Below are 25,328 nucleotides of genomic sequence, written 5' to 3' on the forward strand. Positions count from 1 at the left end.
AAATTTAATTATTTTTTTTATGAAATTCTAGATGCAAACTGCAGTATTATCCTAATACTCTACAAAATACTTCCTGTTTAAAAAGTATGGTAGTGTAACTGTTTCATTTTTTTTTAATGTTGAATTTTGAGTGAATAAAACAAAGCATGAATTTTCATGCATTGAGTGTTAACAATAGATATAGCTAGTTAGAGGATTGCCAAAAAGTTGATAATTATTCACATTTCTTTAAACAGAGAAAACTATACACATAGGAATAACACCATTAAGCAGCAAGCCTAGCAAGGAAGTTTCAGTATTATAAAAAAAAAATGAAATATATATATATATATATTAATATTTAATTATTTGGTAAACCATAGGGAGTAGATATGGTGGAGCAGAATTTAGGAGAATGAGGGTGACTAGTGGAGTACCTCAGGGCTCTGTACTACAGCCAGTACTCTGTAATTTGTATAGTAATGATATATGGAATGATTAAGGGAGAGGGAAAGTATTTTCAGTTCTCTGTTGATGATGCATAACTAGGCAGAGCAGTAGTTGATAAAGACAATGTAGATATTCTGTAAGATGATTTAAATAAATTAGCAATGAGAGTGAATAATTGTTAATTTAATATTGAAAAATGTGAAATTGTGCATTTCAGGATGAAAAGATTAAATATTTTGTATCATACTGATGGTACTGGATTAGAGGAAATTGACGAGGCGAGAGATTTGGGACAGTGGTAGACAGAGATTTGAACTTCAGAGGGCATACTGCAAAATTTAGCAAAGCTTAAAGGATTAGTTATGTTGAGAAACACACAAGTAAAGATAGGGAGGTCATTATACCCATATGGCTAAGATTTGACAGCATCTTAGCTACTGAGTGTTAGGAGTTAGATTGGTTGAAAAATAGGTACATGATAGAAACATGCTATTAAAAGTGTTCTATAAGATTGACACAAAACTAATTTTTCAATATATGACAAATACAGAGAGAACTAGGAATAACCCCCTGGAAATTCTATAACAGTGTGGTTAGTAAAGGTACGTGGACTGGATTTTTTGCTTGGAGAGTCCTAAATGAGTGGAATGTATTGCGAGAATTAGTTATGAGTACACTGACAGTGAATGAGTTTAAGGAGTAGTATTATAGGTATTGTGTGCATAAGAATTAGTGTGGGTTTCTTGCAATGAGTCCTCTTACTTCAGAGACACACCCAGATATTAATAATAATAATAAAATATCAGTCCCACACACAAAAGGAGGTTAAGGGAAAAGTAGAAATCTGTTGATGTCTTTGTTGAACAGCTGAAAATTATGGTCTTTTGGAAAGATTGATGGGAGCTTGTTTCAAAATTTCACATTTTGAAACAAGCTCCCATCCTGCACCAAGATAAGTTGATGCAGTAAATTTGAAGCTGGACAGCAGTTGCTCAAATAGTTGGAGAAGAAAGTGTAGGAATGTTGGTAAACAGTTTAGCAGAACAGTGCTCATGGAAATACCCACAGAAGAAGCATAAAAGCTGAAAAGAATGTCTATGAGTAAGTGATCACAGTAAATCAGAGTGACATGTCTCAGATTGCCCTCTACTAGACAGCATATGCTTATGTTCTTACAGTCTTTGAAAAAAAAGTAGAGGAATAATGGTGACCAGTTGAACAGAAATAAAAGAAAATTATTGGTTATATAAACTAACAGATTCAAATATCGATTTTAATAAAATAAACAACACTAAATAAACCTGACACAGTGGTTATAAGAGTGGCTAGGTTATGAAAAAATGATGTTAAAACATTCAACCCTTAATGTTTTAATATCATGTCTATGTCCCCGTGACATTTTGTGGAGGGAGAGGGGGGCAGGGTCTTCTAAAACTTAAATAAGGCTAGGCATGTTGCAGCCACTATGGAATGTCAGATACAAGGAGGGATTGAGAGAATGCAACTTGCAGAACCTTGTGAATAAAAGATGGATATGATTAGGACATAAGTTGGTGAGAGGATTGTTACCAGATTAATGCAGGCAAGATTATTCAGAGTAGAAGAAAGCAAGGGTAGAACAACGAGAGGCCTTCCCTGGAAAACTGTAAAAGGAGGGTGTGAGAAGCAGGTTCTTTGCATGGAGAGTGACTGATGAGTGGAATCCATTGCCAGAAAGTGCGGTAAGTAAGGAAATTGAATGAGTTTAAGGCAAGGTTCAATGATATTTTCGCATGAGAGAGAGAGTATGGACCTCCTGCAATGTGTCCTTTGACTCCATGAAGGTCAGACGTTAATAATAATACTTCAACTTATTTGATTATTTTTTTCCCCAAGATATCTTTGGCAGTTCCAGATGATGTAATGTTATTCCTTCTGAGCCCAAGATTCATAACAATTGGCCTAATGCTGTTATTTTATTAAATATTTTATTCTAATTTTTTTCCCCTGACAAATTACATTTGCTATCCTCGCTAACAGTATTTTTGTTGTAGTGTTTACTTCCTCTGAATATGCATGACACTACAATATATGAAGGCTTATTTTTTACCCGAACACAGTGTAGAGGTAAAAAAACATTGTTTCATTAGTGCCTCACTCTGAGAGTGCTGAATTAATGCTGTAGAAAATGAGAGAAAAAATTTTACATTATTTTTCTATACCACAGGAAAATATACATTTGTTTTACTTTAACATCTGATAAATATAAGATTCTGAACTCTCAACACCACTGTATAACTGACATTTTGAAACATGTGCACACTATAACATATGGACAGCTCATCATATCACATTTTCTCAAAAATAGGTGAATCCATTATCCATTGTATGAACACAACATCTAATTAGATTCCATTCTACCAAGTCCCTAAGGCCTTCTCAACGTATCAAAAATAATCCTCTTTCAGTCCTCAAAATATCTTATTACCAGTCTCTGTGAATGTTTAAATTCTCTATGATAATAAATTAGCAGTTCACTATAATTGTTACAAATTACACTTTTTTTTTTATAATTAACATATTTAATATTTAAAACCAACTAATGAAATGACACAAGCTGCATCATGATGATTAAAACCTATTCATATGGAAAATGATCTGTAACGCACAGCAGCAGGAATTTTCCACATCTAAACCCAAGGTAAGAGCACTATTAGTTTTATCCCACTGGATCTAAAACAAAACTATTTAGAGCTTCCCAAACTCAAAAACACTTCTTGGTACTCAATTCTATTCAACAGTTATAATATTTACTGAATGATTTTATTCCAAATCTGTTTCATATTTCCACGGATTTTCCAATAAACTCAGACTTTCAGGAAAGGATGTATTATCAAGTTCTTCTCTACATGGACATCTAAGTAGAGGTATGCATGTTCCTGATGGCTTGTCCCATTCTGAAGTTGTTGCCTGATCATCCTTAAGTGATTTATGAATCACTGTAGACCAAGCATTAATAAATGCCTGTTGGTTCCAAATCTGAGGCACATTTCCTAAAAGTAGCAGCAAAGGATATAGGTTATCAATCATATGCAAGTCTTTCATGCTTTGCAGTATTACATTCCATATATGAGGTTGCCATATTTGATATTCAAAGCACAAAGATGCTGCAACCAATAAAACTTTTGGATTATAACTTTCAGATGTCAATAGGAATTCTATTAACTCCAGTTTATCACAGTAGAACATATTACAAGGAATGTGCACAACTTCCAAGAAAGAGAGATAAAGTAGCTGCTTTAGAGTATTCCATAATTCCTCACTTTGGTGATTACTCAGACTTTCAATTGTCTGTGGTTCAACAAGTGAAAACAGACAGAAAAGTGCTCGTGCTTTATGACCAAAGTTTATATTATGGGAATCATTTACTGCCAAGTCTAGAAGTTTTGGAATAATGGCATTTGTGGGCAATTCACGCAAAACTGCCAGGACTCTTTGTAAATTTTCTGCATTTTCTCTTTCGTGGATGAAATATCTTTGTGTACACAAAACTGGAATAGTGTCCTGTTCAAAGTCTCTTACTTCTTGTATTGGTGGCAACCACTTATTTTGTAACTTTTCCAATAAATCAGAAATTTCACAATTTGTTGATAAAGCTATTTCCTTTACAACTTGGACCACACTAAGAGAGTTTCCGAACATGCTGAAACTAAGCTTGCTCTCTAGAAGATTATATATAAGTTTTAAAGGATCTCTGTATAGTGTGAGATAATCTGGTGTAGCTAACTTGTATTTATGAAGAGTTTCCTCGATGGATAACTTATTGTACATAGAAGTAAATTTGTCCAAAAGTTCAGAAGCTTTCTTACCACCATCTTCACACTTCCATTTCTCAGCCAAAAATATTGCACATTTTGCCAAATCGATTTTATTAACTGTAGATGGTAACTGTTTTATTACAAAACTAGCACAAGCAATTGCATTTTTTGGATCTTTTATTTCAAACAACATCTCATTAATTGTTTTCAATCTGCATTCTAAGAAATAATATTTATCTTTTTCTGCACCTTTTAGCAATGCTGATATACTATTGTTTATTGCTAGCATCAATAAATGATCTTCGGATAATTTTAATAGAGAAGATACACTCAACCATAACTTTGCCGTTTCGGGAGAAAGCTCTGGGGCAACATACTTAGAAGCTTGTTTCTGAAGAAGAAAATGTAGAGGAAGGCGAACCGATGAAACAGCTGGAAGTTCACTGTGACGTGGATTATTAGAAAGCCAAATTTTGGCTTCTTCTTCTGATGGTGGTGCATTTCTTTTGTACAGCTGAAGAAATTTCAAAAGCTCTCGTCCTTTGCATATAAAATTTATAGGCTCTTTCTTCACACATTCAGAAATATCCAAAATTTTTTCTTGTAGGAATTCGATTAATTCATAGCAGTAGAAATCAACTTTTTCCCAAATGAGCTCTAATATGGCAAGAAGTTGTTCTTGATTTTTTATGTTATCTATAATTTTCTTTCCTATTATTAAAATTTCATCCAAATGATCTCCTACTAAATTTTCTTCATTTAAATGGCAGCGCTTTATATCAAATCCCAGAAACAGAGCTTTCAGAGATTCCAAAAATGCATCATCTGTCTGTAAATTAAAGGCTGAACAGTACTGGTGAACAGTATCTATATCAATTTTGTCATGAACAATCATGAGCTGTGCTATTTTTAATTTTTCTCCAACAGCAGAATTAGAAACAGCTTCTTTGAATGATATATGAAGTTCTGCAAGTTTGTATCCCCAGTATGCTTGAGTGTACAATGTTTGAAATTTTAATACTGCATCAGGTATTAATTTCAGTTCTGCATATTTTTCTCCAATTGCAGAAATAGATGCTAATTTATGAAAATCATGGTTTATGCTCTTCATTAAATTCATTAGGAGTGCACAACAATTTTTCATTGGTGTGACACATAAAAGGCCCAATCCAAGCAAAAGATCAGGTTTGGGTTGATCTATAATCTGTAATAACAGCTTTATTAAATCATTAGAAACATCAAATAACTGTCTGCAGTTTTTGGTGGCTTCAATAATTTCTAGTAGCTCCTTATCTTTTTCTATCCTTTCAGAAAACTGCAAGCATGACAATACACAAAATACATTAATGCAACATCTCACAATGGCCATATATTGTCCCCTCTGTCTTATAAAAACAACAAACTGTGTTAAATTATCAAAGAAATGCTTTAAGGATACCTTTTCAATCATTTTCAGTGGTACTGGATTCTGAATGAAAACATATGAGCTAATGGATGATTTCATCAAAGGGAAAAAATTATTCAGTTCAACAACAATTCCTGGGTCCTGGAATAATGGAGTAAACTTCCATCTGATATAAGAACTTCTGATATCAGTTGAAGAAAGTTTATGTTCTTTTAGATTTGCAAGCGAACTCTGACTAACCAGTAAAGAAACCCATGCACATAAATATAAATTTTCTTCCAGAAGGGAGATACCACAGTAAGCAACTGTGAATGTCATTATATCATGCAACAGTAACAAAAAACACTTTGAACTGGAATCCAAAATGGGAATCTCATTTTGATAACTACATACATACTTAACAAATGCTGACAGTACTTCTGCTGTTTCTGAAGAAGGAAAATAAGAAATCAATTCTCTACAAATATCAGCAGCCAAAATGAAATTTCCGTTTTGAATTGCTCTGCATGCTACTTGACCAAGTACTTTTTTCTTGCTGAAGCCAAACAGTTCTCCTAACCTGTTCAACTGAGAATAAGTTGAAATTAGTTTCCTGTTTTTGAACAAATTATTTTCTGGAAACAAATAAGAGTTAATTTGTGATAAAATAATTTCCCAACAATAAGATGGGCATTCAAGTTGTTTTAATGAAAGATATAGCTTGAACTCTTTTTGTAACTTGAAGCAATTCTGCAATAATTGTGTATTTCTAATAATTTGCACTGAATTTTCTGGATGGGAAGAATGCTGAAGAAAGTTTAACATAGAAATTGCACCAGAGACAAATGTCCCAGACAATGCTTTTTCATTATTGTCATTCACAATTTCAGTTTCAAGATAGAGATCAACAAAAGTAACAAATCTTTGACAACAGACTACAAGCTGTTCTTTAGAAATGCTTGCCAGAAGTTCTAAGCATTCTTTCACCTTTTCCTGCTTAAGCAAATATCTTATACGATATAAATAAATATCAGCTTTGTGAATATAATCAAACAGTTCAGCTATTTGCATTGCATCATCTAAAGCTGAAATACTGTTTTGTTCCAAAATAAAGTTCATTGCAGTTCGACAATTTCTTTTATCAAACAGAGAAAAATTCAATAAATGGTATTTTCTTAATATAAATTTGCACTCAGCAAGTTTTATTTTGGTTTTCAGTTCACTTATTTTTGGATGTTGTAATTTTAGGCTTTCTTCTATTAGTTCTTTTATTGCTGAACTCCATGGCAACATGACTTCATTTACTGTTGCTATTATGGCAGCAATTTTATACTCTAGATTGTGGATACAGTTAATAACATTTAATATTCTATCTTCCCATGGCATCTCCAGATTGTATGATGCCCAGTGATATGGAGAAGTTTGGATTATGTATTGGGTATACTGAAGCAAAACAGAATCACCTTCTAAACTGTGCTGTTTTATATATGGTCTCAAAAAGTTATTCACTCCATTTACTATATTTTGTACTTCAAGGCTATCCAGTACCAGAAATACCACTTTCTGTTTATCTTCTTGAAAAAAATCACTTAAACGTAAATTACAGTTGTAGTCTTCTTTCAAAGATATTAAATAATCAAGGTCATTTAATAACTCTTGCAGTCTTCTTAATGGTGAATTACTTTCTTCAGCCTGTTTGTGAATCATATGAAACTCAAGATATGAAGAAACACTAGTGCACCCTGTTCTATGAAACTGAAACACTGTTTCATAGGTATAGTTTATTATTTGCAATAGCTTCTTAGCGTTTTTGGGCCATCCATGTTTTTCTAGCCATTGTAACTTATGAGCTCGTTCTATTAACCAAAGAGCAACTTCGTCAATCATGGCAGGAGTCCAAATTAAAATACATGGTAAAAAACTATGCTGTATAAAAGGTATTAACTTTTTACTTGGAATTGAGTCAGGAACAGCATCAAGAATCTCCTTCAAGGTACACTTTGTTATGCAACTCATTAATTCTACTTGATGCCTCTCCCATATCAAAAAAGCATCACTTATTTCTTCTGTTTTAAGTAGATTTATAAATACATTAATAATATTACCTCTTAAAAATTCCTGTTTCCAGTGTACATTTCCTTCTTGTGATATAATTTCTAATGTTGTCAATCTATGCAGGTTTCTATTTATTTCTGCTAATAATAATTCCACGCTTGCAGTCCAAGTGTCTGTTTTTTCTAAACATTTTCTTGCTAAATATAATAACTGTCGATTGTCAAGAAGTGATGGTATACTTGCTGAAAGACAACAATCTACTACAAATTCAGAATCACGTATTTTTAATAACGATTTTTCTAGACTATTTAATGCACTTGTCTTTTCTTCAGCTGTTAAATTGCAATGAGACAATGAGTCAACAGCAAATGAAAGTGCAGCTTTGTACACTATTTGAAGATCAAATCCAACTATTTTGGCAAACTCTTCAGCCTCTTCAAATTTATTTCTATTTATAAGTTTAAAAAATCGTTTTTCTGGGACTGCCTCAAACAGCATCCTAACTCTTAAACTAGAGCAAACTGTATCGGTTCTTTCTAAATTATTTTTTAGTTTTTCTATAAAATAAATATAATCCTGACTTTTCTGCTTTTGAGCAAGTATAACTGAATCTGAGAGTTGAAGAGAGTACAGAAGATCACATGATGGAAAATTCCTTACTTCAAGAATAAGGGATGTATCAACCTTAGAGGAATCACCCACTTGTGGTAATCGTATTAAAACCAATTTGCTGTCTTCAGCACATCCACTGTTAGCATCTTCAGATTCAATTAGCTGGAAATCTTTAACTTTAATCTGATCAAAAGTAACTATAACAGTCAGAGTAACTGCACATAGTATGTTCAAGTGAAGTTTACCATCTAACACTATAAAATATAAACCATTTTTTGTTACACAAAGCTTTTCTACAGAAGATTCTTCAAGGCATGAAGCTGGTAAAATCATGTCTACAGTTCCGTTAATATCGATTCCGCTAAATATGCATGAAGAACCAGATCCAAACCCTCCAATTTTTTTGTACACATTGTTATAAAATATTTTATTCAACAAAACTTCACTGCATACGTTAGACAGTTCAATTCTTTGTGGTATTAAATATTCTTCCAAAGTACTAAGGTGCACATCAGAATCTTCAATTGCCGTATATAAAAGATTTAAGTTTAAGTTTGAAAATATAAACAACTGATTATTTTGAGTTAAAATTATTACTTTAACGTTTCCATCCTTGTCTGGGGGAGTGAATACACCTTCTTTAAATGTTTGTTCGTTATTGTCATTTGTAACTAATGGCAAAGTCAATAATTCTTTATACTCAGGAACATAGAAAACATGCAGAGTGCCATTTTGCTCACCAAGAAGTAATAATTTACAGTCTTCACTAAAATCAATACATTCTATATTAGTGTCAAATTTTAACCTTATTAACAAGCAACTGAAGCCATCAGAAAAGAATGCCACTTGGTTGTCAACAGTAAGGATGCTATGCTTAGCTGACACTACACATAAAACGTTTGGACTTTTAAGGACAGGTTCATCAGATGAAACTGTAGCCACTGTAAGCACATCATAAATATTACAGTTATCGAAAAGCTCATTCCTAGAACCAAAATTTACAGTTTCTCCTCCTTCAAAATTTAACACAAAATTATCCCACATAATCACGCAACGAAAGTCGCGCCACAACTATGCGTCCGTTGGTTGTCAACTGTGAATTAGAAATAGTCAGTAGAATTTTGCAAACATTTCAGGAGATAACTGTGTATTTCGGTAGATTAAGTCAATAAATTAACATTACTAAAAAACACATATAACATTCGGTACGCTAACTGTATTATCTGTTTCAGGAATATATTGACTAAAAGTATAATATGATATTTTTATGTGCATATTATGTAACTTGACTTAGAAGCCTTTCAGTTTTTTATAGCTTTCTTTCATCCCTAATTTCTGTCGATCATATTCATAATGAATAGTGAAATTGATAATTGATTAAGAACTTAACTTTTCATTACGTTAATACAGGGGTCGCCAAACTTCTTTGACCGTTGACCCCTTCAAGAGTGTCTTGACTTTTTATTGACCCCTTTGTTTTACTATTGCGTAATTATATTACGTATTTATAATAGGACAAGCAAAAAAAGACGCTTATGTGAGTTTTTAGATTGTTTTATAGTTACAGTGTTTATTGTATGTATAATATAGTATATATTATTATATTATTATTACTACTACTATTACTATCACTAGTAATATCACTGACATTACTAGTGATATTAATATACTGGTATTAATATCACTAGTATTACTACCAGCCCCACTCAACTCTTCAACATAGAGAAGTTTAGTTCATGAATGAATAACGATTGAATTATAATATGTATGTTGATGAATTTTAGAATATTAACGCTCACTTGTATGTCAATGCGCAAAAATGAGACTAGGATTGAATACGTGTAAGTATAAGTAAATAAGCAACGGCGCACGTGTTGCAATCTCGCTCCGGCCAGGCGGGAACCACTACATCCGTTTATTGGTAAATACGTCATTTTGGCCTACTTGATTGGCCTCCGTAACTATTTTCATGACCTTGCTCCATCTTACGGTCCTATTCAAGTCACTGTTCCCATATCTTAATTGCGTTGTCATTCAGGATGGAGGTAATCCAAGTTAACCGAATTAAATATCACCCGTACAATGATGTCTTATATTTTTCTATCGACCACTGAGCCAGAATCTACCCACAACAATGTTATATCGACCCCTGGGGGTAGATATCGACCACTTTGGCGACCACTGCTTTAAAATGACATTTTTTTTTAATGTGGACTTCTGAGATTTGTCGTCATAATTTCAAATTTGTGTTCCAATATAGACATGGTTTGATTGATTAGTCTACAAAGAGAGGTCAATATGCTGGGTTTTTTTTGGCAGCAGTTTATTTCTTCAGTTTTTCTTCTAATGGGGTAACAATCACTGCCAAGAACTTATGTAATTACAACAAAAATTTATCCTATCCTCGAAAGAATAATGTACTGACGGATTCAAATCACGATTGCATATCAGAGAATCGAGAGAACTGCACTTAAAAATATATAAAAAAGAAACACTGTAAAACTTTGTCCAGAATACATTTATGAAAGATGAAAAATGGATGGTGACATATATTATCTTTATCTGTATGCGAATGTATGTTATCTTTATCTATATGCTGATGTATGTTATCTCTTATTTATATGTCCAAACTACCCTGCTATGTCAATAACAAAGCAGTCTGGACAGCAGGTTAATTGTCAGTCAGATATCAACACGGAGATATGGAAAAATTCGAATTAGAGGAGGAAGATAAAAAAAAAAAACAGATGGAACTACAACCAGCCTGCTGCTTTTAATCTAAAAATTAATATGGAAGGTTTAAACGCCCAAAGTTCCACAACATCATTAGACAGATATTAATACCTACAAACAAATATCCATTTGTTTGCTGGTAATCAAAAGTTGAAAATTATGTACAAATGAATATGATGTATCCCTTCAGAAAGACTTGAGAGTAGTGTTGTTGGTGAAAAAAACAGAATGAGAGTCAGTTCAGTATTACCAAGTGTAACTTAGTACATTTTGAAAACTGGGGAGAATGCAGCCAAGGCCATAGTTGAGCATTTTACTACAGGAAGATAATGTAGCCTGCAAAATGTTGAGTAAAAGATTAGGATTATTATTATTACATGACACCTCCAGGGAGTTCAAAGACTCATCAGGGAAAACACTTACTCTACAACTTTGTCTCCACCACTCAATCCACCAACTACAACGAACCACAACTACCATCATCCACACCAACGCCATCTACCGTCCACCACCACCACTAATATTTTTACAGGAAATCACAAATATCCATGCCCAAAGCAGGATTCGAACCCGAAGCCTTTTGGCTGGAAAGCGGATACGCTGACCACTCGGCCAACCAGGTCAGCATGATTAGGAATAACAGAGTTATTCCAAATCATTAGCGTATCATCAGGGTGATCAGGAATAACTCTGTTATTCCTAATCACCCTGATCTAAATGTGAACTTCAGTAACCTGTTATATCAATCTCCTTTCACCTTTATTAATCATTCATCTGTTGAGACTCAAGTTAAACAAACGAGAAAAGATCATTTCTAACTCTATTGCACATTACTTCAGCACCAATATCTCATTTAATTAGACTACATTAACAAACAAAGCCCTTGGGATAGATTTAATAACTCGACCTTTCTGCTTGTATTTTTTTTTTTTTTTTCAAATACCAGTTTTACCTTCGACGCTCAGTGAGCTAATTTGTTGTTTGCCCTGAATATATGCCTGAAGTTAACGTTTGACAACTTATTGTCATAGTGGATCTGTCAGTTTCTCACCATCTCAAATCACTAAGGATATTCTTTTATTATGCTTCTTTCTTTTACTTGCTAGTAATTGATAAAATTCTCTTGTATTTCATTTGGCCTACCTGCAGTGGCGTAGCTAGGGGAAGGCGGAGGGAGCGGTCCGCCCTGGGCGGCGCTTTGAACGATTTTGAACTTTTGCAGTTAATTATAAAATACTGTCTCGAGAACTCAGCTCCAAATATTGTAATACTACTGCGAATTTCCTCGCAATTGCTGTAAGTGTTGCTAGTTGTGAGAGGAGTTTTTCTAAATTAAAATTGATTAAGAATTCCTTACATTACTATGAAATAGACTTCGCCAATATCATCAACGATTTTGCTAACAAAAAAGCAAAAAAATAACATTTTAGAAAAGTTTACTTAAAAAATTAAACGTAGTGTTTTAATCTATTTCCCTATACGTCGTTTTGACTTTTTGTTGTATTCTTGTGTGTATTGAGAGGGGCGGCAAGCTCAAGGACCGCCTCGGGCGACAAAAGCGCTAGCTATGCCACTGCCTACCTGGCTAATTTCTTTTCACAATCCAGCTCATTTTTCTGCTACCGAGCCACATCAGCGATATACTTTTCATTTTCATGTTATTAAATTTACACCATTTTTTTTATGTAGCTCTTACTTGAAAGTTTCATATATCTATTTAACTTCCATTGCAATTTAATTTCTCATACCAAGGCAAAAAATACTGAATTATTAACTCAGCAGAGTATGGAAAATCATCAAAAGATGTTTAAAAAAAGAGAAGTCATATCAAACTACATCCCGGGTTAGGAGAATAATATGGCTTCTTTTTAAAACATCTTTTGACTATTTTCCATACTCTATTGAGTTAACAATTTAGTATTTTTTGCCTTTGTATGAGAAATTAAATTGCATGGTAGATTATCTGGATACTCACCACCATTTCCACATCCACAAGAAACCCAGGTGACCAGACCTGAGAACAGAAATCCAGATGTGATCATATCAAGGGGTTTATAAAATGGAATAATAACTATTTTGTCTCTACTTGTCAGTGTGCTCTTCAATAACCAAGTAATCCTCTAAGCTATCCTGGCTACTTTGGTAATATGTACTCTAAACTTCAATTTTCTATCTGCACATACCGGTCACTGAATTAGACACCTTCATGCAGACATACGTAAACGTCACTTACGGAGCATATAGGGAAAATACTTAAACAGGTGCATCACCACGTGTTCCAGGCAACTATTTAAGAATGTTGTTGGTCAGTAATCGTCAATATTGTTGATCATAATGGGAAAAATAAAGGATCTATTGGAGTTCAATAAAGGGCTTATTGTGGGTACCCATCTGGCTAGAGCTATGATTTTGAAAAGAGTAGAGCTGACTGGATTCTAAAAAGGTTCGATGCTCCAGGTGATTGACCAGTAGAAAAATAACGCATGTTGATTGTTTAAGAGGCATAACTGTGGTCCTAAGATAGTCTGTCAGGAACAAGATCGCCGCCTTCCGAGAAAGCTTATATGGATAAACAGAACTTCCTTTATGCAGAAATTGACCGAAGCATTTAAAGAAAGATGCTCCAATTCATATCTCATTGAAATAAAAAATTGAAAAGAATCAGTGTTGGCAGTCGCATGCCTATACGGAAACCACTGATTTCTACGAAGATTTTATTCAGTGGCCAGTATGAGTACCCCAAAATCCCTGTATTCATCAATTTCCTGCAGTACAGTACCCTCATTGTGATACACATCTTGTAATTTTTGTATCTCAGAATGCATAAATTTACACTTTTTCGCATTGAATTGGGATTCTTATGTTTTGGCCATAATGTCAGCCTAAATCCACATTTTGTTTGCAAATTCCGTGTGTTCTCATGGCCGATTTGCTTACTAAAAACCTGAATTTTGGGAGGAAAATCCTTCCACCTTCGTATGAAACCTGCTGAGACTCATCTTTGAAAAGATTTCATAAAGGTTCTCATCATTCTAAATGGGATGCAGGCCGAGATATTTCCAAAGTGCTTCATCGAACCAACTGAGCCAGGAGAGCTCCGAAGGTGAGTTAGGAGCTTTTATATGGAAGTGGAAAGGTTTTCCTTTCGGATAGTCGAATTTTTCATTTCCCCCTCAAATAGGAACACAGGCCAGCAGAACATACGTATTTAACAAAGATACATAATTCACGAACCTCATAACATTTGCTTCAAATGAATGACCAAGTTCAACTACTCGTGATAAAAATGCGAATATTGTAGACTTAGCTGTAATTGCAGAGAATACTGCAGTCATAACAACCATAACATAATGTATATGCAATAGAAGGCTGTGTATTTATAGCTAGAGTTTATAAAAATCTTTCAGGGAAATTTCATCGAGCACATATATATTTGGATGTAGTCGTAGTGTGAGGTCTTCTTCTGTGGATAATTGGTAATTCTAATACTAACTAGATCATAACATCTGAGTCTGCCTGCTTTGGTTGATTCTTCATTGAGCTCTTTTCCATTTATCAAGATTATATAGTCCCCTTTGTATTCATATCTCCTGTATAGTTTTTGTGCAGCTCCCATGGAATAATTTCAATGACCTGCTCCAAGTTTATCTAACTAATCAAATATATCAGACAACTTTAGAAGTAAGAGGTCAATGCCAGACCGAGATCATCCTGTCGATTTAAGTAGATTCTGTCTTAATGAGCGGGCTACAAGGCTTCTTCAATAGACACAAATGTTGTCGAAGATATCCTGCAGAAACATTGTAGTTATTACGATCTATAGTGACATGTATTGGTTACTATTATTCACACCTGTGTAGAGCTGTGGAAATGGCGTGTGTTCCCACAGCGCTAGACTGCACGAAGAAAACCTCCTCGATTCGAATCTAGTTACCGTCTAGACGAACTTATTTAACCCTTTTTTTAGCCTGTTCTTAACTAGTAGATCTAGAGGACCGATAAGCGGATTTTTTTTTCCTCCAGGAAAGTCAGTTTTTTTCGTCCCATAATGTCAAGAAAATCGATCATAGAAATCAGGCTATTTCAGACACTAAGACTGCTTTAGGGATAGGAATCTCTTGACGGTGACTCTTGTCTGTCTACCTCTTCATTGGATGCCGTTTATAATTAATGATAATTATTGACTATATAATTTTTGATTGCCTGCGGGTGGGGATTGAACTCTCTCTCATTCTACAAAGTTCTAAAAAAATCAGCTAAAAGGTTTAAAACGGCTTATCCTATGCCCTATAGGGAATAAAAGGAGTTAGCAGATTTTAAAAAAAAAATCAGCTAACGCCTTTTTATTCCCGTATACGGAGAGTAGGCGAGGCCATTTTAGCCCTATCTAACTTTTGGAGATTGAGTGTACAGTTCAATCTCCACTGGTACCAATCAGAGATAGATGGCCCAAAGCTATCACTAATAATGCGGTATACAGTGAAGAGAGACGGCTCAAATGTATCGCCATCTCGTGGTCCCTAACCCTAACACAATATATTTAATGTCTGAAATAATGTTGGTTCTACAGTCGATTTTCTTGAGTTTACAGGACGAAAAACCCGAGTTTCCGGGAGGAAAAACCTGCTTGCCCGTGCCAGAGATCGACTAACTCGGGAACCGGTCGAAAAAAGGCTCAGAAAAATTTCCTCTAGTCGCCGACTAGACTCGAAACGAAGTCTTCCTTGGTGCGGCCAAGCGCCGTGGTATGCAAACGCCACATCCACTGAGCTACACAGGCTCTGTTAGCAGATTTATTGTTTTATATTTTGATTATTATTTTCAATAAACTTTATGAAAATATGTGGGAACAGTTGCTGATAATGCATGTCAAGAATATTTTATCTTAAAAGAAATTTTTAACATACACTTTCATTCTTCTAACTTGCATTTCAAAACCCACCAATGTCTTTTTTTTTTAATGTAAATAAATAGGCAGCAGTGCTGTTACTTTAGAATGTGAAGTTTTGGCAACTCCTCCAGCTACCGTAAATTGGATGAAAGATAATAAACTGGTAACCGAAACGGATAAGAGAAAAATTATATCAGGAGAAAACAAATTTGGGTTAATTCTCAAAGATTTATCACCAGAAGATGGTGGTTTGTATACAATAGTAGCATCGAACTGTCATGGTACATCATCTTGCAGTGCCATCGTAAGCGTAACAGGTAAGCTGTAATCACATAAATCAAGTCTAACTGAATTAATAAAATATCAAAAAAAAAGTTCATTTGAAGATTGTATGATGCGTTATAATTTCAGTACTGAGTCCTGAAGATTAAAAACTAACATTACACGCCAAAGCATGGAATACTGTGTTAACATTATCTGAAAGCTAGTCTGCCTTCACATTACATTTTCTATATTTATATTAAACATCTTTTAGACATTATAAAAATGTATAAAAGATGTTTAATATAAATATAGAAAATATTAACAAACATGTTACGTAAATTTGTGTTTTTGATATTCTTATTTTGACAATACTTCTAATATTCTCATAAAAGAAACGTTGTTAGGAAGAAGTCCTTATACTTTGTCAAATGCCAGATCGTTTCAAGTTTTTAAGTATTGTTTTGATTATTTTGTTAATTTTTACATGTTTGCTCAGTGAATCGTCAGGAAAATTAAATAAGTAGTTTCGTCGTATGGCAATGCCACTCTTGTGTTTCTTTTACTGACCTTGACCTTGACCTCAGAAATGCACCCAATGAGGAACCAGATCAAGTGTTATTCACATTCACACTGTAATGTTAACTTCCAACATTTTATTACAGTTAGTGAAGTGATTATGAAGTAATTCTGTAATGTTGCCTTTCTTTTCTTTTCTATTTTTGGTACTTTCGGATTTTTCCTCTGTCAGGACGTTTAACATATATATTAACTTAAGTATCAGAGGCGGCTGGGGATTAAAGCTATCTGCCCATCGATTTCCAAAACAAGTTAGTACGAGTCTCTTATAATACAGATATTATGGGAATTTTGCAGCTCGTGGCGGGTAGGAGGAAGAACTTGGAGTTGTCCGTGAAAGGGGAGTAAGGGTGTGATGAGAAAGAATCTGACGTCCAGGTTCTTTGAATAGGTGTTTAGTGAGTGAACGGAATAAGATCTCTCTAAACACACACACACACACACACACACACACACACACACACACACACACACACACACACACACACACACACACACACACACACACACACACACACACACACACACACACACACACACACACACACACACACACACACACACACACACACACACACACACACACACACACACACACACACACACACACACTTGAAATGTATCGATGCGTTGCTGAACTGGAAGCCTGAACGAATATATTGTGTTTCATTAAGTTTATATGGTATTTTGGATGCGTGTTTCTTAGAGCTCTTTTCAGGCTATTGTAGTTTGTAAGGTTTCTGTATTCAAAAGGTAATTTGTTTATCATGTCTGGTTCCCGTGGCCTTTCCGTAGTGATTATTGTATTTATATGTGATATAATTAGTTGTCTGAGGGCTTGTTATACGGTATGTATTTCTGACTGTCCTGTAGTTGGCATCGAAATAATGTTTTAACAAAGCTGCATAGTGACATAATTGTTTTGCTGTCAGTATTTTGTGTTCTGACATTGCAATGTATATATGGTTGTTATTTTCTGTTTATTCCCAAAAGATCAGTTTTGTCATTTTGTACTGTTGCAAACATTAATCTATTTAATTTGTAGGGTGCACAGAAAGCATACGTTGTTATAGCGTATCTTAGTATATTTTGGCCTAGTCTTTGTATATTAGTGTTTTTAGGCGTATGGGAACTATGTCTTTTAACCTGTAGAGTTTGCCACTTATTGTTCGGAGGTTGTTGTGTAGATGGTTTATGTGGCATCAAAGTAAATTCCAAGGTATCGTATTGTTTCAACCTGAGTGATTGTAGTGGTTTTGCTGTTCTGTGTGTTTTTTATGTTGAAAAGTGGATGTTGGATGGTTATATATTTGTTATCAGCTGGTCTTGTCAGTGGATTTCTGAATATAATTAATTTTGTCTTTTCTGAGTTTAGGTATATGGAGTTTTTCGTGAGCCAGTCTATGATCAGATTTATGTCATGTTGCATATTTGTTTGGGCTATGCTTGAGTTATTATGGATGGATATTATTGCTGTATCGTCTGCGTATTTGAATATCTTATCTTTGAGTGGTAGCTGATTAATATCGTGCGTATAAATATTGAATAGCGTTGGGGAGAGTACAGCTCCCTCTGGTACTCTACAGGTTACTGGTAGCTCTCTGCTTCGGTTTGACCCGATACGTGTGATATGCTTTCTATTTTGAAGGTAGTTTGTAAACCACCTGTGAAGAGGCGCGTCTATTCCAACATGCCTTAGCTTTTCTAACAAGGTTTGATGTGTGTATCGAATGTTTCAGTTAGATCAATAAAGACTACCATGGCAATTTTTTTTTTTTTGTCTAAGGCGGTATTAATTACGTCTGTAAAGTCTTCCAAGAGAGATGTTGTTCCCTTATTTTTCTGAAAACCATATTGTGTTTTGGGGATAATATTAAAGGTCTCTGTGTATGTTGTGAGTTTCTTCAGTATGATCGGCTCCGTAATTTGATTGATAATTGGTAATGTTGCTATGGGTCTGTAATTACTGATTAAATTTCTTTTTCCATGTTTGAATATGGGTGTGATTATGGCGGTCTTTAGCATACTTGGTTGTCCTGTTTTAAATATTTTATTTATTAATTTTAGTAGGATAGGACTTAAATTAGTTGCAGGTTGCTTTATATCTTTAGGTCTTATACCATCAATTCCTGGGCCTTTGTTTGATTTGATTTGAAGTATTGCAGAGAGAAGTTCTGCTTCTTTTATGGTTGGGAACCATAATGTCTGTTTTGATTGTGGTCCAAGTGGAGGGTTACGTTTTGTGATTGGGGAATATTTGTGTGCAGTTCTTGGATAGAGTCTGCAAAGTACTGGTTAAAGTCATTTGCTAGTTGTCGGATAGGTTTTGCGTCTTTCATGAAGCTGTGTTTTATGGTTTCGGAGGCGGTGATGTTGGGAACACAATCTAGCATCTCATTGATCAGATGCCAGGTTTGTTTATGTTGTTTTGTGCAGAGGTTAGTTTGTCTCTGTAGTAGCTTCTTTTTGCATTTCTGATTTGTGTTGTAAGGCGATTCCTTGTTATCCTATATTCAGTTTTTAAAGCTGTGTTATTTGGATATCGCTTTAATTCTTTCCATAAAGCGTCCTTTCTGTGTATTTTTAGGATTACGTTTTGTGATATCCAAGGATTTTGTGTTTTTGAAGGAATTCTGACTTTCTTTGTAGCTTTCTTGTATATTTCCTCCAGTGTGAGTTTAATGTTGTTGTATAAGATATCTGCTGAATCTGATGCCAGGTGTTCACAGTCTGTTTTTCCCATTTCGTGCTTGACTATTTCTTCGTTTTCTGTCGCTTTTCTTCTGTGGGACATTGCATGGATATTGTCTTGGTGTGTAGGTTTAGAGCGGTGAAGTAATGGTCTGCTACTTTGCAATTTATGACTGATGCAGTGTAATTGTTTGGTGGTGCTCTGACGTTTATATGATGTAGACAGGAGGCAGTGATAGTATTTCCTAATATTTCTTCTCTAGTACATGATGTTATTGTTGGTATTAGATTATACATGGGTAGCGTGTCGAGGTATTGTACAGTGTTGTTCTGATTTTGGTGTGCAATATTTATGTTTTTATGTCACCAGTTATCATTAGGTATTCGGTTGAGCATATTTCTTTGCATGAAAGCCAGCAATTGAGTTCGTGCAAAAATTTTATCATGTTTAGGTTTCGTGGCCTGTAAATAGCATTTAGTATTATTGGATGCTGTCTATTGGTGGTATTAGTGATTTCGAGGCAAAGGGTTTTAGCATGCTCAAACCGATAGGCCGTTTCTTTTGCTATTAATTTTTGTTTGATAAATATCAATATTCCACCCCTCTTTTTGTTTGGCAGAATGATCTATGTTGTTGGAAGCCTGGAATTTGGAAAGCAGTCGCTTCAACATTAGTTATGGATACTACTGTTATAATCAATAATATCAGTGTAATTCCTCAGATAAGCCTGTAATAATAACCAATGTTTTCGGATGCTTCTGGTGTTAATATGCAAGATTGAGAGAACTCTCGCTTGTACTGTGTGTTGTTTCCATGCATCAAGTGATTCGAAAGTACAGTTACTGATGTATTCTGGTGTAAATACATCTATTTGATGGTTCATATTCATTTTTGTTGTGTTGAGATCTTCTTATTGAACTAAGTTGGAGTCTTTTGTTTCACTCTGGCAACCTATCTATATCTTCCGAGCTTTTTATTTGTATAGACTTTGACGTCAGTGACTTTCTCATGAATATTTTGCCGTCTTTGATCCATAAAAATTGATACTTTTTTTTCTTTTCTTGCTTGGTTCAAAAGATTCTGATTGAAATTTGTCAAATACTCAGATAGAAAGAGTGGCGTATTGTCTTGCGATGCATTTAAATCCTTGGCTACTGTTTTTTTCAGTCTGCTGGCTTTTATGAGATTGTCTCTTGTAGCCTTGCTTGTCAGACGGATTATTACTGGTGCTGGTAGTGGCAAGTCTTGTTTTTTGTTCTTCCTGGGAATCCGATTTATAGTCTGAATATCATTATGCTGTAGGGGGATGTCAATTGCATTGCCTAACTTTAAAACTACGTCTCTGAGATTTTCTGTGGATTCAGTTTCTTGAATACCGTTTATGACAAGGCCTTCTTTATGTTGTTGTTGGTTTAAAACTTCGTATTGTAGTTTCAGGGAATTAAATTCTTGACGGAGTTCCGATGTGTCTTTTATCAATTTGTGCTGCCTGTCAGTTAGTGCGTTAATGCTGGTTTTAATATCTTTTACCGTTTGTAAAACTTCTTCGACTTTTGAATTATTAAATATAACAAACTTTTCATATTCGCTAATTTTTTTTGTTATTTCTTTATTCTGTTTATGAAATAATTCTTGGACAAGATCTACCAAGCTGGCTTTTATATTTTCTAAACCTTTTTCTAGTAATAAATTTACGGAACTCAAATTATAAGACTCACCGGTATTTTTTGTCTGCTCAGTTCATCGTCTGATTCTGCCTCCGATGTAATCAGTTGCGTCGTGGGTGGCGGCATTTCTTTGTTCTCTCTGCAGTATAGGCATTTCCATTCCTCTCGCTTGGCATTGGATTTCCGTTGGCATGTTGTGTCTGAGTATCCGGAACATGCAAAGCGAAGATTCCTAAGGCATTTCCTGCAGGTTATATGACTTCCGTCGGACGATAATTCCTTCAGGCACTTGTTGCACTTCATGGCTCAGCTTTCTTCCTTTGGACAACTGTAAAGATGGCGTAAAAATATTAATAATAGTTATAGTAATAATATTATTATTATTAAATATATTATTATTAATACTATAATAATAATAATAATAATAATAATAATAATAATAATAATAATAATAATAATAATAATAATAATAATAAATCTAACATCAGAAGAAAGATATGAATCATCAATATAAGGAATCATTCAAACAGGCATCTGACATAAAAAAATGGAAAACAGTGGTCCTTGTTGGAGATCTTAAAAACAGAGTAGGAAATGAATTCCACCAGAAATATTTTAGGAAAATTTGGAGAAAAGGGCAGAGTTAATAATAATGGTATGTATATGCTGTATTTCTATTTGGAACATGGAGTAGTCATTACTAACACCATATTTCAACATAAAGATGTGCACGAGTTTACATGGAGAGAAGGCAAAAGAAATAAGAAAAGCTTCATTGACAACATCATTGTTGATAGTGATATCAACATGCTGTTCAGGACAAAAGAGATCGTACAGAGGATTTGAAATTGCAATCTGACCATTAACTAAGTAATAGTCAGATAGATAAAAATGGATATTACATTGAAAAGGACAGTAAGTAAGAAAGATTTAAAGTTTGAGCAACTTTTACAAGTAAATTGTAGCCTCCACTATATGAACATTATTTAGGAAAAAGTGGAACAAATTGAACACAAGAACCAAACCTTGGAGTCTCAATGGCTTACTCTGAAGATTTCTGAAGATTTCAATGAAGACATTGATTGATTCAGCTAAAGAGGTATGTAATGAAGTTGTCTGCAAGGATAGAAAAATAAGAACACCGAGATGGACTCAATAAGTTAAGAAAACAGTCCTGGAAAAGAAGAAAGCATACCAAAAGTTCTTGGCAAATAAGTTGGCGGATAAGTTCCCTAAAAGAATACAGAGAAAAATGCAAGACAGCTAAACTCTTTGTAAAAGTAGCTAAACAAAAGCCATAGTTACACTTTGGTAAAAATATAGAAAGTAAAAATCAGAAAGGTGGCAAAATGTTCTTCTAGAGGCTATTGAAGAAGCGTAGAAATGGAGTAGAGTATACTGTAAAAGGAATCAAAGATCACAAAGGTGACATGAAAACTGAAGATAGGGATATCATAGCTGTTTGGAGTAATTACTTTGAAAGGCTGTCAAACGAACCACTAGAAAATGTTCAAGAATGCAAAGAGGAGTACATATCAATACTCGAGGTAGAAAAAGCTGTCAAAAACTGTAAATGTGGAAATGCACCTAGAGTAGATAATATTCGACTAGATATGCTTAAGTATGGAGGTAGAGTTATTTAGAGTTCTGCAGTGGTATCATTCAGAGGACCTGGTCAGAAGGATAAATTCGCGATGACTGCAACAGAGCTCTCATAGTATCCATCAATTAAAAAGCAATAGAACTGAATGTGAGAAGTGCAGAAGAATTTCTCCACTAAGTCTTCTAGGTAAGATTTATGCACGCACACTTCAAAAGAGGTCGAGAAAGATTGTGGATGAGAAACTTGGAGATGAGAAAGCTGGGTTCAAGCCAAACAGAGGTTGTCAAGATCAGATTTTCATTTTTAGACAAATAGTTGAGAAATCGTTAGAATATGACAAGGATCTGTATTTAAGTTTAGTAGATGTGGAAAATGCATACGACAAGGTGCCCAGGGAAAAGCTTTTCAAACACTACAATTATATGGTGTGAATGAAGCATCATCCAGAGCAATGCATAGTCTATATTTAAATTGTCAGTCAGCAGTTAGAATTGAAGAACACAGGAAGATAGTTTGATGTAAAATCAAGAGTAAGATAAGCATGCACATTATCTCCATTCTTATTTATCATCTACATGGGTCACATTATAAAAGAAAGTGGCATGAAGCCTGATATTAGAATTGGAGACGTCAAACTTAGCTCTTTTCTATATGCAGATGTTCTTGTACTTCTAAACAGATCTAGTGCAAGTATTCAGGCTTCACCAACTAAATTGAACAATAGCTGTAACAGATTTGGCATGAAAATCAACAATAAAAAGACAAAAACTAGGAAAATAAGCAGGAACATAGAAAATTTCAGCTACATTCTGAATGGAGATCCTATAGAACAAGAAAAATATTTCAGTTATTTAGGCACAGTTTTTAGTGAAGATGGTAGGATAAATCTGGAAATAGATCAACAAATAAGAAAAGCTAGTGTGGAGAGTAGCTTGCTGAATAAATGTATATGAAATAAAAGAGAAATTAGCTAAAAGACCAAACACTGTTTAAACCAGTAATAAGTTATGGATCTGAGAATTGGGTTATAAATAAAGCAGTTGATCAAAGACTAGAGACCACAGATATGACGATTCTGAGAAAAATTAGGTGAATCAACCGATGACATCAAAGGCAGAATGATATTAAAAATGAAGATATCAGAAAGAAACTTAGCATTATTAACATTCAAGAATGTATTAGCAGAGCTCATGTAAGGTGTTTGGCCATTAAAAAATTGGGAGAAGAAAGGTGGTTGATGTCAAGATGGCAAGAAAGAGATCCATAGGAAGACCTAAGTTTAAGATCTTAGGTACGACAATATTGGAGTGATCACAAGCAAGAGATTGATTTGGAAGAAAAATGTTGACAGCAGATTAATAATAATGTAAACTTAATCAGGTTGTGCTGTCATAGTAAGCTGAATACCCCCCTTGAGGAAACTTATCAGGAAATTGATGATGGTGATGACTATTCTGTTTATCATTCTCTTGTAGATAATAATAACGTGTGTTGAGCTAGAACACTGATATACAAATCTCCTAGTTATTCGTTACAGCGTATTTTTCACGTTCATATTTGTTAAACCTTTTAAAAATTATAAAAGCTTCTGGAATAGAAAGATGCCATTTCTATATTGAAACTCCTGTCTTTAGATATGATCGCAGAGCAGAAAAATCCAATTTTAAAAGAAACTTGAAAGAACGTGCTCAATGTTCTGAAATCCACAGTTCTGGATATTATTTGCTGGTTATTATTGGTATCATTACCATTCTCGATGAGCATCAACTGTTGCAGTAAGTCACGCTATACATGGTATCATTAAACTAAATCTCCTTTTTTCTACCCTAAGCACCAATCTTTTCAGATCTTGTAAGAACATCACACGCCCATTCTCCAAGTTTCTTTTTCAGAAAACATTGCATTGTTTTATCTTCCCATATCCTGTGCTCTGTTTATAAAGGAAAGACCAGATTCGAATAGAATCGAATCCTGTGGAACACGGCTTGTAACCCCTCTTTCGAGACGTCGCTTTTGCATATACACATTTTTCAATTCTGTGAGACAACCATCACTGTATCCCAGCAACTATTTAACTAACTAACTGCAATCTCTCAATTTAAACCATAGTTTTGTATGATATTCTGTGGCATGGTTTTGTAAAAACCTAGAGTTATTATCGTATAAGCATTTCCTTTTCCCCAGAATATTATCACCCTATTCTGATATGCATTCATATAACTAAAACAAGACTTTTCTTAACCGATCCATGCTGTTCTTTGAAAAGATTTCTATATCCAGTTTTGTACACTAGTCATTCATTCCATCGCCCACTCTTATGCCTATATTTTACCATCGCTGACTTGAATGCTTCCTAAGGCAGTGACATTATTTTTGCTTCCTCTCCCTTTTCAGGTCTCTTTACAGACTGTATACTATTTTGAGCATTTCCTTAAAATATATTGATATTCCATGCGAATTCTACATGGTAGTAACCCGAAGTTTATTAAAATTCTAAATATCATATTCATGAAATACCTGTACTTTCTTGTCAGGTGCATTGAAATTTACTACCAATTTTCAACATGCAATGCATTGATAAAATATTCACTGAATGTTTCTACTGTATCTTTAGTGGCAACCCAT

General features: G+C 34.4%; 2 protein-coding genes across 2 annotated transcripts in view; one reads left to right on the forward strand and one right to left on the reverse strand.

The window, feature by feature from the left end:
- Nucleotides 1-25,328, forward strand: part of LOC150109564 (protein Obscurin-like) — a 1,271,613-nt gene that overhangs the window by 83,758 nt on the left and 1,162,527 nt on the right. The window contains exon 13 of the mRNA XM_090402667.1: nt 15,985-16,218. Within this exon, the coding sequence (XP_090258793.1) occupies nt 15,985-16,218 (234 nt within the window). The remainder of the gene's footprint in view (nt 1-15,984; nt 16,219-25,328) is intronic.
- Nucleotides 3,232-9,321, reverse strand: rod (kinetochore component rough deal). The gene has a single exon (XM_090414206.1). The coding sequence runs from the start codon at nt 9,319-9,321 to the stop codon at nt 3,232-3,234; it is 6,090 nt and encodes a 2,029-aa protein (XP_090270332.1).

Source organism: Typopeltis vanoorti, chromosome 2 (genome assembly GCF_054136105.1).
Source record: "Typopeltis vanoorti isolate ZY-2024b chromosome 2, IOZ_Tvanoo_1.0, whole genome shotgun sequence".
Lineage (NCBI taxonomy): Eukaryota > Metazoa > Arthropoda > Arachnida > Uropygi > Thelyphonidae > Typopeltis > Typopeltis vanoorti.

What these genes read in the sequence shown, in the direction of transcription:
- rod (XM_090414206.1), bottom strand. Translation starts at nt 9,321, where the DNA reads ATGTGGGATAATTTTGTGTTAAATTTTGAAGGAGGAGAAACTGTAAAT.